The following is a 15,594-nucleotide window of genomic DNA, read 5'->3' as shown; positions in this document are numbered from 1 at the left end:
TAATGCTTAAACATGATGCCCTATAACTTCTTAGTCTCCGAGAGCTTATAACTGAGAGAGAGAGAGAGAGAGAGAGAGAGAGAGAGTGAAGATGATCAGACAAAAAGGATCTTGGTGATTGCATTGCATACTTAATTAGATCATGGACATGGAATGCCTGTTGAAAGCTGGTAGGATGATTACTTTTTATGGTTGGCTCTGAGAGCTCAAATCTCCTTGGGGCCTGCAAAGGCTTTGATCCTACAGCTTTTGAATGGATCCAAAAGCAAGCAGGACTGTGAAAAGTGCATGCTTTCTCTTTCTATATAGATGGAGTCACCCATGACAGCGAGGATCCACTAAAGTAACTTGGCTCTTTGCAAGAGAGGAAAAAGGAGAAAAGATCACAACATCCATTTTCTTATGGGGCAATCCTGGCGGATTATGTGTGATGAGTTCCATCAAAGTGATATCATAGGTACAATTTATATTCCATTTACACTGCAAACCCTAAGGAAGGTGCTGAGGAGCCATCAATCAACAAGAAATCTTGTGAGAAATTCTCTTTTTAATGCATAATTTCACATAGACAATCTATGAATTAAAAAAAAAAAAGAATATGATGACAAGCATTTGCTCTGCTTTTTCGTTTAAAAATATTAATATATCAAGAATCAATGGTTTGAGTGAAATCTCCTGTTGTTCAACTAAAAATATGATAAATTATGAGCCCATAGGTGACAGATTCTCCTATATTTGTCATTATTATGGTAAGGCAAGATTATGAAGTTGATTGCATCCTGTAATTATTGTTGTCAACTTGATCAAATGTTTGGAATCTACTTTTGAGAAGACAAGAAAACTATGTATAATCTTTTTTATTATACATATGAAATAAGGAAAAATATGGTAACAGAAAGGAACAACTTTGAGAAAAGTTAATCTTATCTCAGAATATATATTACTTTGCTATGTAATCTTAGCAAAATGGAAGCTTCCTAAAGTGGAGCAAGTTGAGTAATTTTTCTGTCCTATTATGGATAACACACACACACACTTGAATTTGCTTGCAAGTTTCACCCATGCATGCTGTTCTCCAAGGTTGGAGGTAGAGTGACCATGCATGATATGCATGCATGCAGGACAACCACTGGCCACTCATGACCGGACCGGACCCACATAGTTCAGCCATGGCTCCCACCAGCATCTTTCCAATGGCAGGATGCCACATCACCAAGGATGATCTTAGCTACATCCATGAGAGCAATCATAAAAGAAAAGGAATGGCTGAGAGACTTCAAACCTGGAAATGGTGAAAGTAGCAGATCAGGCAGTGGAAGCCAAGAAAAAGGTGGCTGGCGGTGGGACGACTGCACCAGGCTCACAGATTGCACCATGCAATCCATGGGCATTCCGCTGGGAAAGGTGCAGCACGGTCCACTGCAAAAGATTTGGTTCCCTGGTCTTCCAATGCCTCTCCTTCCAGCTACCTTGGTCAACAAGTGCTACAGGAGGAACCACAGCAGCTTTGTCATCAAATATCATGGTATCGCAGCAGTAAGATCTCTTCACATCATTAGGAGAAAGCTACAAAGAGGATCCCAAGATGACAGTACCTCAGGGTCCCATTAGATTTGTGGCCAGGACTTGTACTTATCTTGTCCCACACCTGTCTATAAATGAAATGCCCTCATGGAAAGAGCGGTGAGTGATATGTGTCCCTCTGCCCTTTTCATTGGTAGGCTGGTTTCTGGTCCTGTCTCTTTTCCAGCTCTCTAGCAGAGACGAGGTGTGTTCCATCTGCTCTCTCGTCAGTGTACCAGCAGCACTAGCAGGAGAGAGTATATTGAAGAGGAGGAATTAGATACAGGTGAAAAGATCACACATTATGGGTTCTTCCTGGTAATGCGACAGCTGCTTCTCCTTTTGGCCATCCGATGATACTTTCTATCTGTTCTTGTTCATGAAACTCTTCACAGCCCACCTAGGTGCCTCTAGGTTCCTTCTCAAACCATCTTCCCTCCTAAGTCTCTCTCTCTCTATCTATCTATCTGTGCATGCATGGTTACTTCTTTCATCTGTCAACAACAGTGACCATCATTTCTTTGTTCTTATCTCGTGTTACTGTTCACATAGTCTCATCCTTTCTTTCTACTTCCAATCTAACACGAGACTTTAGAGGTATATCAACAGTTAAGTTAATTGGTTCTACCCTGCAATGGAGTTTGCACTGTTCTGTACAATAGTTGATATCCTTTTACTGCTTCTGGCTCTCTGTTCTCCATGTAAGTTCATCCAGAGCCCCATGGACTTTCGTCCCTTGAGCTTCCTCCAGAGCACAAACACATCATCTCTGGACTTCGGAAGGATCAAGTTCAACTCTCCTGCTGCAGTCCTCAGACCCCAATCCCCCAAAGAGATCTCACTCCTCCTCAGCTTTCTTTCTGCTTCATCCTTCAGTAAAGTCACAGTTGCAGCCAGAGGAGCTGGCCACTCCATCCATGGCCAAGCTCAAGCCCTCGATGGAGTTGTGATAGAGATGGATTCCCTGCCCTCCAACATAAGCATCCACAAAGGAACAGAATTTAGTCCTTCCTATGCTGATGTTAGCGGTGGAGCTCTTTGGATAGAACTGTTAGAAGAAGGCTTAAAGTTTGGGCTAGCTCCAAGGTCTTGGACTGATTACCTCTATCTCAGCATTGGTGGGACTCTCTCCAATGGTGGCATCAGTGGCCAGACATTCAAGTATGGACCTCAGATCAGCAATGTCTTACAACTAGATGTGGTGACAGGTAACTTGAAACAAGAAAATGGTCACCTTTTCTCCTGTTAATCCTTTCTTATATGTGATGAGAGATCATAGATTTTGTTTCTTCTATTATGTTTAAGGTAAAGGAGATCAAGTATCATGCTCACCCACTGAAAACTCAGAGCTTTTCTATGCTGTGCTGGGTGGATTGGGCCAGTTTGGCATAATAACAAGAGCAAGGATCCTGCTTCAGGATGCTCCACAGAAGGTAATTCCAAAGACTTTCACCTGTGTTTACCGATCATACTAGATTCTAATTCTTTTGTGGATGTTTTGGCTTGGATAGGTGAAATGGGTCAGAGCATTTTATGATGACTTTAACACCTTCATTGAGGACCAAGAACTCTTGGTTGCAATGCCAAATGTGGTTGACTATGTTGAGGGATTCATGCTTCTAAATGAACAGTCCTTAAAAAGTTCATCCCTTGCCTTCCCATCTCATCTAGAGTTCAACCGTGAGTTCTACAGCAAGAGCAGCCACAATGTCTACTTCTGCATTGAGTTCGCCATCCATGACTACCAAGCCAAGAGCACAAATGTAGAGCAAGTCAGTAGCTCCCAAACAAACTGCTACTTTCACGGTTCAAGCTCTTAAGATGGTGAAGGTCTGATGTTTATCCTTCCTTTCAGGTTGTGACTGAGATTTCCAGGAAGATGAGCTACATACCTTCCCATTTCTACAGTGTGGAGGTGTCCTACTTTGATTTCCTCAACAGGGTTAGGGGCGAGGAAGTCCACCTAAGGAGCAGAGGGCTGTGGGAGGTGCCTCACCCATGGCTCAACATGTTTGTGCCCAAGTCTGGCATCAAAGACTTCAAAGACTTGCTGCTGAACAACATCTCACCAAGTGACTTTGAAGGCCTTGTTCTCATGTACCCAATTCTAAGGGACAAGTAAGAAAAGAATTCTTCATAAAACCTCAAAATAAAATGTGTTCACCTCAAATGGATCATATATAGTTAGATAACGAAATTAGTGCCTCTCTTTAGACAGATACCTCTTATTCACCTTTTGTGGCACCAATCTCCCCCCTTGTGTTATCTAATTGTTGAGACTTTTCTTTTCTCTCTCCTTCTTCTTTCCTATAGGGACCATGGAGGGAGATTTTAAGGTTGTGGTAGCACAGTTTGCATATGGTATTTCTGAGGTCCAGAAGAACAATACTGTAGGGTCTTTTTCGGTGTTACTGAAATGCATCAGACACAATAACAAATATGCTAAATCTCATGGCAAGGATTCAAACCCTTGATATGTGAAAGAAGGATCCAGATACACACCTCCAAACCCGATACAACGAATGTGATACATGGCTTGTTTACTCACTACCTACTTTGAGTTCCCTCTATCAAAGGCTTGACCTTGCAAAACCTTTCTGAAATGTCCCCCAATATGTACTGTAAATGACTGTTTTACTTACTATAATCAAAGCCTCAGCATCTAATTCTTTCTTTTGATAAGATTCTGACTCGTGTGCTAAAAGTACTTTAATTGTATGATTGTTTCCTTTTGTCAATGCTTTGAGGACATGTTGTCCTTTGTAGTGTCTAAGAATCTGTATGAAGTAAGAGAAGGAAAGCTCAATCCTAAAGAAAAAGAAACTATGTAAGATCTCATTGAGGCATTTTGTCATACAAGCAGGTGTAGATTTGACCTGATGAGGATGATTCGTTTTGCAGGTGGGACACAAACAGCTCGGCTGTGCTGCCGGACGCCGGGGAGGCAGGGGAGGAGGTGGTGTACACAGTGGGAGTGCTCCGGTCAGCCAACCTGGCCACCTGCTCCGCCCAGTGTCTCAATGACATCCTCCTCTGCCACCGTCGGGTGGCGCAGGCTGCCTCGAGTCCCCGTATCGGGGCGAAGCAGTACCTGCCGCACCATCTCTCGCAGAGCCATTGGCAGCATCACTTCGGCCGGCGATGGGACCAGCTCATGGCGCGGAAGGCTCAGTTTGATCCCCGTCACATCCTCGGCCAGGGCATCATCCTTCCTGGAACAAAAGCGCCTCGTCCTTAAATAACAGATAGATTGGAGGGAGAAGATGGATGTAATGTGTTCTATGATTCTTCTATTTTCTACGTGCTTTCTTTCTCTGTTTTCGAGGATTTTTTGGAACGCTGTACGGTGCAATGAGCAGACCATAGAACTGTTAAGGTTCTGCATCCGGTGATGGATACAAACGAAAAGGAGAGCCAGCATTACCTCGATCTAAGGCCTTTTCATGTGTCATTGGGCATGGCTTTCAGAGTAGATATGAGATGATGCAGATCATGCAGTGAGTGAGAGAGAGAGAGTCAAGTTTGCGATGACAATTTAGGACCGTCGGACCGGGAATGTGAGCACAAAATCTAGCTTCGAGACCAGAATCCAAAAGTAAGTCAACAATCGTAAGAAACACTTGGACTTGTGCTATTAGTGACAATTTAGATACTTGGTGCTGGTAGTGAACCTCTATGTCGTTGGAGGAGCCTATATGGCTTGGTCCGATTGTCAATGTCTAAGATCATTCCGGGGATGAGACTTTTGTCGGGTTGGGTTCAGCTCCTCTTCGGTGTGCACGTCCTTCGTCACCTCCGGATTCCTGTATACTGGCCTAAGTTGGGATGAAAGGAGTATCCCGACTTAGATCCCTCTAAAAATTAAGTCAATGATATTTTTACAAATGAACTAATGATTCGATCAAATTATCAAATTTATTAAAATACTTGTGCATATCCCTCGATCATCAAAGGGTGAGAATCACATGATTTCAATTATACCTGTTCACTTTTTAAACCTCATTATTTAGTTGACCAAAAGCAATTATACTTGAAGACTTAAACAATTAAAAATAATAATAATAATATTTATATATTATAATTCTTATTTTTTTAAAGATTTAATAATAATATAATTAATAGTAATTAATTTGAGTTTACTAAATGGATGTTAATGTTATATATATATATATATATATATATATATATATATATATATGAAATTTTTATAATATATGTGTATATTATATTAACATTTGAAGGACCGAGAATATTCTATTTAAGAACTTTGAAAGGAAAGTTGTATAAAACAAAAAAAAATTAGTCAATTTATATGCATTGGCTTCCTCATGGCTGAAACATAATGTGGGTACTAAAACAAGTGGAAAATGTAGATGATGAAGATAAAACCTTATCAAAAAACAGCTATTCCACAAATTTATTGATATGCTTTCATCACAAACTAGCAACTTCCATGGATTGCTATGTTCAAACAAAAAAAAGAGGCTTAGAATTATTAGACAGTTTTGAAAACAGGCAGAAAAATCTCAGCATCAATCTCCACAGGCCTTTTTATTGATAGAACTCTCTCCCCAATTTATCAGCTTCATAGTATAGACTAGATCTGATCTATTATCAACTTACAAAGACATTGTCCCCATTATCATCTGTAAGAATAAACTAATTTTTTTTTCTCTGATCCATCAGTATTTATTTTATACGAAAAAGTTCAAGCTGAGTCCAATTAATAAAAATAGTAATATTTTTCTTAAGTCCCTTCAAATAGGAATCTCCTGACAATCCAATGTGAGTGAGATTAGAAGCTTGAAGTGATGCAAAACAATACTTGAGCTATTGAAGAGTCTCAAGGAAACAGGGTTTTGCAGGAGTTGGTTTTGAAGTAGAAACCAAATTCCCAGATTTCCAGGAGAAGCAGCTGTAGCAGATGTATTCTTCTACAAGGTTCTCTAAGATAAGAATGCTGAATCCTTCTTATTGCAAGTTCTGCCTTGAAGAATGCCAATGCCTGCAAGTCATCTCAGTGGACATCATGCTGCCCACATATGGTGGACTTGTGGCAGAACCATATGACAAGGTAGGGATGTGTGCCTGCTTTTGTTTCTCCTCTTATTTTTGAGAAGATGGCAGACATGTATCGGTGACTAACATTCCACACTTTCACTGCTTGTAACACTTGCACTGCCTCGTTTGCCATCTCCATCTCTCCAAGAAGTGACTACATCCACCAAGGGAAAAGGAGTTCCATTTGGATAAGATTCTTACATCTCTCATGCCTGCCCATTTCTAGTGGATCATCAAAACCACTGAAGTGCTCCTCCAATTGGAATATTTTTAGCATGTCCTCTTTGGCATCTGAAACAACTTCCTGCCCCTCCACATCCACTTTAACCAGAGTGGATAGATGAAAAGGAGAGAGCAGCATCACTCTCTACTGGCCTACTAATCATTGCTCACTTATCTAAGCTTTGGTAAGTAGGCATTGGCTTTCATGGAGCCATACTGGGTTCCTGGTAGTGGTATCACCGTCATGGTGGTGATGATTAAAGCTCTTATTTTATGTGATTGATGTCCAAGTGGATCTCCATGTGGCAAAGATCAAGCTGCCTCCGCTGGTGCTAATGGACAATGAATGAGAAGCCTACTTTCTTGGTGGTGCATGTCACTTTTCTTCCATTTTGGTGCTGATTGATGAGTAGGTCAAAGATCACACCTGACATGCATGGGAAAGCCTATCAATTTTCTGCACATGATGGAAGCATGAGTTGAGATCAATGCCTTGTGAAAACAATTTCTTTGGAGAGCTGCAACCCGGAAATGTTGTGGTGTCTTCTACGAGCACTTGATCTTTTCTTTGTGATTCTTTTCATCTGAATAGAAAGAGGTTCCACCTTTTACGCTTCTTTTTCTTTCTCAGTGGCTGGTCCCAGTTCCAGAAACGTGATGGCTGTGTCAATTTGCAGGCTAAGTTTTGTGGAGATGCAGAGATCAAGTCTCACAATCCAGCTTTTTGAACTTTGACTAGGAGTCACGAACCTATTAAAGCTACACAGAAAGGAGCAGCTGATCTGGTTGGAGTGCAAGTTTGGTACTGTAGATTCCCCAAGCAATGGACTAATCCATGCATGTCATTTTCTCCTTTCCTAAATGCTGATTTCTCCTCCTCCTTCTTCTTCTTCTTCTTCTTCTTCTTCTTCATCAAGAAGATACAATGGAAGGTTTGGGCATCTGCTTTTGTTTCTTCTTTATGTAGAATTGTGAGCAGTCATAGTATCTCAACTCATCTGATCATATATTTGAGAGTAATCGACTGTCTTTTCTGCAAACCTAATATGAGAAGCAAAGTCCGCAGCAATTGCAGAAGCAGGCTTGTAGGCTGATGCATCCCCTGACACGATCTCGTTGACACTGCTGCTCCAAAAAGTCAAAAAGGCAGATCCATTCCATCACCTGATATGATCGATCCTGCAACACATACATCGATCCTTCTTCTTCCCCCAATACACAAGCAATTCTACTACAACCCTTCCTTTCGTTTCCTCTTCTGTTTGATCCTCACCGAAGAAGGGCTCAACACGTCAACCCGTGGCTACGTAATCGCCTACCGAGCTCTCCAAACCGATGAAAGCAGCGCGGTGACGCACGTGACACCCGCTTTGGTTGGACTCCCGCCTCTCCCGGGCACCTGCCGGTGGCCGTCGCCTTACTGGTTACCGCCTACTCCCTGTTTCCGAGTCCTCTGAAGTCCTCGCCGTCGTCCGCCATGAATGACCGCAACTTTTCAGCTCCAAACCAACTCCATTAATTGTTTGGTCTTCGCCACGAAAAAGTGTCTCTTTTTTCTGTTCTCAAATTGAAATCATGCTTCGAAGTCGAGTGGATTAATCTAACATAAAGCACTATATCTTTTTTTCTGTTTCAGAGAGCTCTCTTCTGTTCTCCTACTACATTTGCGGCGGCTACAGGAAGACAATTTAAAGAGGGAACTCCAACCTTTCATCCTCCTTTCTTCCCCAGCTCTACACTTCAGTTTTGATGGTGGAGCACTTTGGTCACCCACTTGGTGCGTTTAGGATTTGTAAAGGCGACACCTTTACCACTCTCCATCCTTCTCTGCCTCAAGGAATCAGCTGAACCCGGTAACAGGGGAACTTGGAGTTCCAGTTTTGGAGGCTTGTTTTGGTGATCAGCTACGATGGTGAAGAAAGGAGTTTCTTTGGTGTCTTTTTGGGAGCAAAGATGGAGCTCCTTGTTCTTCTTCCTCTTCCTTCAAGGTCTGCACACCAAGTCCCAGGGCTGCTACTCTGGTGATCTCAAAGCCTTGCTGGATTTCTCGCGAGGGTTGGATTCTGGGGTCAAAAGTTGGAGCTTTAATGCCTCCTCGTCCGATTGCTGCGGCTGGCCTGGCGTTTCTTGCGAGGATTCGGTGGATTCTGGACGACGAGTGATTGGGTTGGAGATCCAAAATATGAGCTTGAAGGGTTCCCTCTCGGATTCCCTGACCGAATTGGATCATCTTGTACACCTTAATCTTTCTTCCAATCTCCTTAAAGGCACTGTTCCATCTGCGCTATTTCATCTTCGCCGGTTGGAGCTGCTCGATCTCAGCTTGAACGAGTTCTCCGGCTCGATTCCGGTTGATCTATACCTTCCTTCGATTCTGGTTTTCGATCTCTCCTATAATATCTTCAATGGCAGTCTTCCGGCCTTCACCGGATCAACAAAATTGATGACGCTCGATGTCAGCTTCAATGCGTTCTCCGGCAGCCTTGACATGTCAATATGCAGTTCTTCTCCTGGAATTAGAATCCTTCGGCTCTCGACGAACAACTTCTACGGCCAACTCCCGGAGGACGTTGCGAACTGCAATTCTCTCGAGGAACTCTACATTGATCTGAATGAGATCTCCGGGAATCTGCCAGAGGCGCTGTTCAAGCTGTCATCTTTGAGGACACTAAATCTTCAAGAGAATCAACTATCAGGCAGATTGAGCTCAAGCTTGGGAAATCTCTCTAACCTTGAGCAGTTGGATCTCTCACTGAATTCGTTCTCAGGTTATCTTCCGGATGTCTTTGACAGATTAAACAAGCTTCAATATTTGTCTTCCCATTCCAATGGCTTTGGAGGTCATCTACCTTCTTCCTTGTCGAACTTGTCATCTCTCCGAGTGCTCAATCTGAGGAACAATTCGCTCGCTGGCGAGATCACTCTCAACTGCACGATTATGACTCGCTTGAGCTATCTTGATCTCGGAACGAACTCCTTCACCGGCCCTATTCCTTATAGCATGCATCAGTGTGCGGCGCTGCGAACTCTGAATCTTGCAAGGAACAACCTGAGCGGCGAAGTCCCGATTAGCTTCAAGAATTTTGTTTGGCTATCGTACCTCTCTCTCTCCAACAACAGCTTGTCGAACATCTCCTCGGCCATGGAGACCCTGCAGGGTCTCCCGAGACTCACCGGTTTGGTCCTCACCATGAGCTTCCATGGCAGGGAGACGATGCCAGTGGACGGGATTCAAGGATTTCGACAGATACAGCTTCTTGTTATCGCAAACTGCGGCCTTTCTGGATCAGTGCCGCCGTGGCTGGCCAACTGCACCAAATTGATGGTCTTGGATTTGTCTTGGAATCATTTGGAAGGGACGATCCCTTCATGGATGGGGAATCTTCATCACCTTTTCTACTTGGATTTGTCTAACAATTCACTCAGCGGCGAGATCCCAGAAAGTTTGGCTTATGCCAAGGGCCTCATCTCCTCCAATACTTCACAGCAAGGACCTCCAACAGAGTATTTTCCCTTCTTCATCAAAAGGAACAACAGTAGGAAGGGATTGCAGTATAACCAACTCAGCAGCTTTCCACCATCCTTGATTCTGTGCAGTAACATGCTTGACGGACCAATCCCGCCGGGGCTTGGCAACCTGAAGAGGCTCCATGCACTGGACCTAAGCAAGAACAAGCTGTCAGGGACCATACCTGATGAGTTATCGGGCATGTCAAGCTTAGAGAGCTTAGATTTGTCGCACAATGACCTCACGGGACGAATCCCTCTGTCGCTAACCAGGTTGAATTTTCTTTCCAGTTTCTGCGTCGCCTACAATAATTTGAGTGGCTCCATCCCAACCGGCGGCCAATTCTCGACCTTCTCGAGCTCCGATTTCGAGGGGAACCCAGGTCTCTGTGGCTATCACTCGAACTCTTGTTCTCATGATCTACCTGAAGCTCCGGATCAAACAGTCGGCGGTCAAAGGCAGGATAGGGGTTTGATCATTGGAACAATCGCTGGAGCTGGATTCGGAACAGCTTTTCTTCTGGTTCTCATCTACTTGTTTGTCTCAAGGACTTGGTACCGCAGGAAGGAGGACACAGTAAAGCCAATAGCGGATTGCAATGGAAGCTTAGAGGCAGGGGGGCCGAGTTTAGTGCTCCTGTTTCAGAACAAGGACAACAAGGAGCTAAGCATCAGTGACATCTTGAGATCAAGCAACAACTTCGACCAGGCCAACATCATTGGGTGTGGAGGCTTCGGACTGGTGTACAAAGCAACTCTGCCAGGGGGGAGGAACGTGGCAATCAAGCGGCTCTCCGGCGACTACGGCCAGATGGAGAGGGAGTTCCAGGCCGAGGTAGAAGCTCTTTCCAGAGCTCAACACAGCAACCTGGTTCTGCTTCAAGGTTACTGCAAGATTGGGAGTGACAGACTTCTGATCTACTCATATATGGAGAATGGAAGCTTGGACTACTGGCTTCACGAGAAGGTCGAAGGAGGATCTATGCTGGATTGGCGCAAAAGGCTTCGGATAGCACAAGGAGCAGCAAGGGGATTGGTGTACTTGCACCAGTCGTGCGATCCCCACATACTGCACCGCGACATCAAGTCGAGCAACATCCTGCTCGACGAAATGTTCGAAGCTCACCTGGCCGATTTCGGCCTTGCTCGGCTCATTCTGCCGTATGACACGCATGTCACCACGGATTTGGTCGGCACTTTGGGCTACATCCCACCTGAGTATGGCCAGTCCTCGGTTGCCACCTTCAAGGGTGACATATATAGCTTCGGCGTCGTTCTTCTGGAGTTGCTCACCGGGAAGAGGCCACTGGATATGTGCAAGCCGAAAGGTGGGAGGGAGTTGGTGTCGTGGGTTGTCCAGATGAAGAAGGAGACGAGGGAAGCAGAGGTGTTCGATCCGTGTATCCACGAGAAGGCGGTCGAGCGCCAGCTGATGCAGATGCTTGAGATCGCTTGTCTTTGCTTGAGTGACTCCCCCAAGCTGAGGCCTTCGACAAAGATGCTTGTTCAATGGCTTGATAACATTGGTGTTTGAGTAAGGTTATCTTCTTCCATCATGCAGAATGGAGCTCTCTTTTTGTGCTTGCTGATCGCTTGAGAATGCTGGTGCATTATGTTCTGGGGTTGGATGGCTTGATAACCTTAGGTATGCACATATGTCTTTAGTTAAACATTTGATGAAATAATGAGGGGGCAGATACAGATTTTGGATTCATGGCCTGCCTTTAAGACCATGAGAAAGATCTTTACTGGGAGATCAGAAATCTTAAAAGCTCAATATAAACTTACAAGGCATTTTATCTATCTCAGTGATTTTGGTTAGGGAATAGTTACCTAGGTGGTTTCATTAAGGAACCCTTATTGAATGGGAAACCTAATATGACCTTTGATGATGATACTTTTGCAGGGGCAGGAGTTCCTTCATTACTAGTACAGGTATGTCGCAAGGAAATGATCCAAGTTACTCTCAGGAAGACGACAAAGTCTACACTGTTATCATTAAGCACTGATCTATGGTAATTGGTAGGAAGATTTCCATTAAGTAGGAGATTATAGTGACAAAGATGTTCTTCTTTGTATCTCATGTTTGGAATGTTCTTAGATTTTTTGTAATTAAGAATATCATGTAGCTTATGATGAACAAGAATATTAGCTGAAGTTGCATTCCTTTTCCTTCAATATTAAGGAACCATACTATACTATTATGTTATACTAAGTGCATGATCGAGCAATAATTAATATATATATATATACTATACTATACTATACTATACTATACTATCATGTTATACTAATGTTTATAAGGACTAATAGGTAAGAAAGGTTTCTTCATTGCGTATTACATGCCCACGCTTTGTGCTGATGTGTTCGACCAACGGTCTGTGATCTTTGCGGGTACCACGTTTTCTAGTCAATCACGCTTCGGGTAGGTGAAGCGAGTAGGAAAATGAGTAATCCTCCGAATCCACCGGGTTTCGGCCGCCGCCGACCTTTACCCTTCTGTCTCGTGTTAATCGACCGGCGGTTTATTTGGTCTATCTTTTTCTGGTTTTCTCGGCGCCGCTGATCGATTGCTTTCCAACCATTGATTCGTGGAGATCTGAAACCCTTAGGAACCTTGAGGAACGAGTCCGATCGCCGCAGCCGTGCCGAAGGTGGCGGTTCCTATTTCTCAACAGCCCTAGAATTGATTGGACAAGGTTAACGACTCCGCTCTGTGGCAGGACTGGATCTTCCCGCTCTCATAATCTTCGAATCATCCTCTCTCTCTCTCTCTCTCTCTCTCTCTCTCTCTCTCTCTCTCTCTCTCGCTGGTTCGCTAATTCGACCAATCGGTGCCCCGTTGGTAATCTTTGAAAAGGTTTATCTTGTTTGCTTTTGAGATAATAAGGGATTGCTTTTGACAGTTCAAATACTCATTTAATCTTTTTTGGTGGGAAAACTCAAATTTTAGGATTTCGACAAGGAAAAAATGATTGAAGTTGTCGAAAGAAGAACGAAAGATTAAATCTTGCAGATTCAACTGATTTGGATCGAATGTAGGGTTCCAGTATATTGTTGGACGACGCAAAAGGTGTTCCATTTCTTGAATTCCTTGGTAAATGGTGGTGTGCTTTAGTGCCTCTTCATTTGTTTTCCGTGCAACTGGTTGTTTACACCTGAATGTGCATGCGTTATATTGTTTTGCTTGTGATAGTGTTGTTGCTTTGTTGTTTGATTGCAACGAGGTCGATCATCTTCGCATTTCTAAGTAAGGCCCAACAAATTGGAATTGAGGTCCCTTTTAACTTCATTCTTCTGCTGTCTCTGAGCGTCCAGTTCAAGGCAATGGTTGTAACGTTTCTATTTTTGAAGTCCTTCAACATATTCTTGTTGATTTACCAACCTTGCATTCTTCACAACTTATGCTTTTTCAGTACTTCTCTGGGTTGAGGTTCATTGTCAGGTTTGAAAATGATTAGTAAAGAAGTGGTCTTTCTTAATTTCCCTGTTTCTTGGTCATTCTTGTGCCTCGAGCACATTCAGTATCAACTGATGGATTCAAGCCAACTTTCTTTTAAATTAATAAGGTAGTTTACTCTCTACCAGTAACTTTGATTAAATCATAAAGCCTGGATGAAGTAAACAATATGTATGCCTCCTTTTTCCTTCTTGTAGAGTAGATTTATGGTTTACTTGCCTTAAATTTGTTGCTTAAATATTGCTCTGTATTTCCGATACTTCTTGTATGAGTTGTAGACTTTGTATATCATTGGAACTTCAGAAATTGAAAATATATATACAACAGAATAAAGTAGTTGTAGATCCTTTCTCTTTTCTGTAGCCAACTCATCTTTTAGGCTTGTGCAACAAAAACTACTAAATTATTTAGTCTCTTGGAAACATATTTTTCCATCCTCTGAAGTCATGAATTTTGAGCTTGAGATTTTGTGAGACTTTTTAACTTAATTCGTTGAAATATGGATGGAAAAGTATAATATTCCTTTTTTTTGGAATTTAAGTTTAGTTTTGTTGGAGTTCTGTTAGAATCCATCCTGTGCTTATCTTGTCGAAGCTGTATTTTTCAGGTAGTGTTTGATTACAGTTGTTGGTTTTATACTAGATGCAACTTCTACGAGTTGATGAATAAAGCAGGAAAATATGGATTATTAGGTGTTTCATTCTTTCCAGCCCTTGGGTTTCTCCTTTATTGAGGGAGGTAAGTTTTTTATCATACTCTTCCCTGATATGTGATCCATCCAGTCTTAATGTGTTTTCTTCAAATTTTTGTAATTTTCAGTCTCCTGTTGTTACTCATGTCCTTGTTGCAAATCAATCATAGAGTTCATATTTGATTAGCAAGATAACTCAAACCTAAAATATCATGCTCATTTATACCTTTATTTATCATCCTTGCTTCTGTTTTGATACGTAAGAATCATTTTGTTATATCTACTTCATCTGATGACGGGTGTTCTAAGATTTATACAATTCTTGTGGTGTCTCTGCTTGAGCTATATGGCCATTATGACTGGTTGCAGGTATGCTCTAACTTAGATGAGTGGGTTATCTCATAACATGTGTGAACGACAAGATTTAAAATCTCATGGTATACTACTTGTACCAGGTGGTATCTGCTGGAGTGTTACATGGTCAGTCTAGCGGTATACAGTGATTCAGGGCAAACCAGCCTTCAATGCCTTTAATGATACTGTTCAAGTATTGTACCGGTCCAGCTTGTGATTTTAATGGTATATTGCCTGTACCAGGGGGTCTATGCTGGACTGGTACATCGACAGTCAACTACCAGGTAATATTCAGTGATTCAGGTCAAACCAGTCTTCAATGTTTTATTTAAATCATACTAGTTAAACAGTTGATTAGTCCAGCTTGTGATTTTCAAACTGACTCAGTTGATTAGTTCAACTTAAGTTAGAATCTAGGGTTTGCTTCTGTTCAATCTTCCTTCCAAAGCTGTCAAGCAGTGGCCATCACTGAGAAGTGGAGAGAAATGTAGAACTGGAAAGAAGAGGATGAAAAAGGATGAAGAGGGTAGAAGACACTCGTTTACTGGAGGTTGTCCCTTTTTTAAGAAATGGTTGGCATAATTGGTAAATGTTACTATATTGGTCCAGCTAGGGAGCAGTATGATACCTGTGATGAAATATTAATCTTTGGCACAGGATGAATGTTTCAGATGCTCTGAAACATGAAATACTCCAGAAAATGTCTGAAACTGAAGATCCGTCTGTTGACCTACAT

General features: G+C 42.5%; 2 protein-coding genes and 1 long non-coding RNA gene across 16 annotated transcripts in view; all 3 read left to right on the top strand.

The window, feature by feature from the left end:
- Positions 1-1,703: 1,703 nt before the first annotated feature.
- On the top strand, positions 1,704-4,992 carry LOC135674264 (cytokinin dehydrogenase 3-like). The gene is made up of 5 exons (XM_065183949.1): positions 1,704-2,771; positions 2,869-2,996; positions 3,075-3,335; positions 3,419-3,681; positions 4,465-4,992. The coding sequence occupies exons 1-5, from the start codon at positions 2,198-2,200 to the stop codon at positions 4,799-4,801; spliced, it is 1,563 nt and encodes a 520-aa protein (XP_065040021.1). The 5' UTR covers positions 1,704-2,197; the 3' UTR covers positions 4,802-4,992.
- Positions 4,993-7,537: 2,545 nt separating this feature from the next.
- Positions 7,538-12,531, top strand: LOC135674262 (phytosulfokine receptor 1-like). 4 transcript variants are annotated; one of them, XM_065183947.1, is made up of 3 exons: positions 7,538-7,648; positions 8,483-11,998; positions 12,260-12,531. In XM_065183947.1, the coding sequence occupies exon 2, from the start codon at positions 8,756-8,758 to the stop codon at positions 11,885-11,887; it is 3,132 nt and encodes a 1,043-aa protein (XP_065040019.1). In that variant the 5' UTR covers positions 7,538-7,648; positions 8,483-8,755; the 3' UTR covers positions 11,888-11,998; positions 12,260-12,531. The 4 variants fall into 4 exon arrangements, with proteins under 4 accessions (XP_065040019.1, XP_065040018.1, XP_065040017.1 ...); XM_065183946.1 differs by lacking the exon at positions 7,538-7,648 and adding an exon at positions 7,655-7,778; XM_065183945.1 differs by lacking the exon at positions 7,538-7,648 and adding an exon at positions 7,661-8,269.
- A 328-nt stretch (positions 12,532-12,859) lies between these two features.
- LOC108952801 (uncharacterized) overlaps positions 12,860-15,594 on the top strand; it is a 3,765-nt gene continuing 1,030 nt past the window's right edge. The window contains exons 1-4 of one of the 11 annotated variants that reach the window (XR_010513564.1): positions 12,879-13,213; positions 13,307-13,450; positions 14,421-14,551; positions 14,847-15,142. This is a non-coding gene — a long non-coding RNA (uncharacterized LOC108952801). Of the gene's footprint in view, positions 13,214-13,306; positions 15,143-15,594 lie in introns of all 11 variants that reach the window. The other 10 variants (XR_010513567.1, XR_010513563.1, XR_010513565.1 and 7 more) reach the window with 10 other exon arrangements.

This window comes from Musa acuminata, chromosome BXJ1-5, assembly GCF_036884655.1.
Source record: "Musa acuminata AAA Group cultivar baxijiao chromosome BXJ1-5, Cavendish_Baxijiao_AAA, whole genome shotgun sequence".
Lineage (NCBI taxonomy): Eukaryota > Viridiplantae > Streptophyta > Magnoliopsida > Zingiberales > Musaceae > Musa > Musa acuminata.
This window is presented reverse-complemented; position numbering and strand designations above follow the sequence as displayed.

Excerpts from the sequence above, each read along its gene's own strand:
- LOC135674264 (XM_065183949.1), top strand. The coding sequence starts at position 2,198 with ATGGAGTTTGCACTGTTCTGTACAATAGTTGATATCCTTTTACTGCTT. Across the intron at positions 2,997-3,074 it reads TTCAGGATGCTCCACAGAAG|GTGAAATGGGTCAGAGCATT; the intron begins GTAATTCCAAAG and ends TGGCTTGGATAG. Across the intron at positions 3,682-4,464 it reads TACCCAATTCTAAGGGACAA|GTGGGACACAAACAGCTCGG; the intron begins GTAAGAAAAGAA and ends TTCGTTTTGCAG.
- LOC135674262 (XM_065183947.1), top strand. The coding sequence starts at position 8,756 with ATGGTGAAGAAAGGAGTTTCTTTGGTGTCTTTTTGGGAGCAAAGATGG.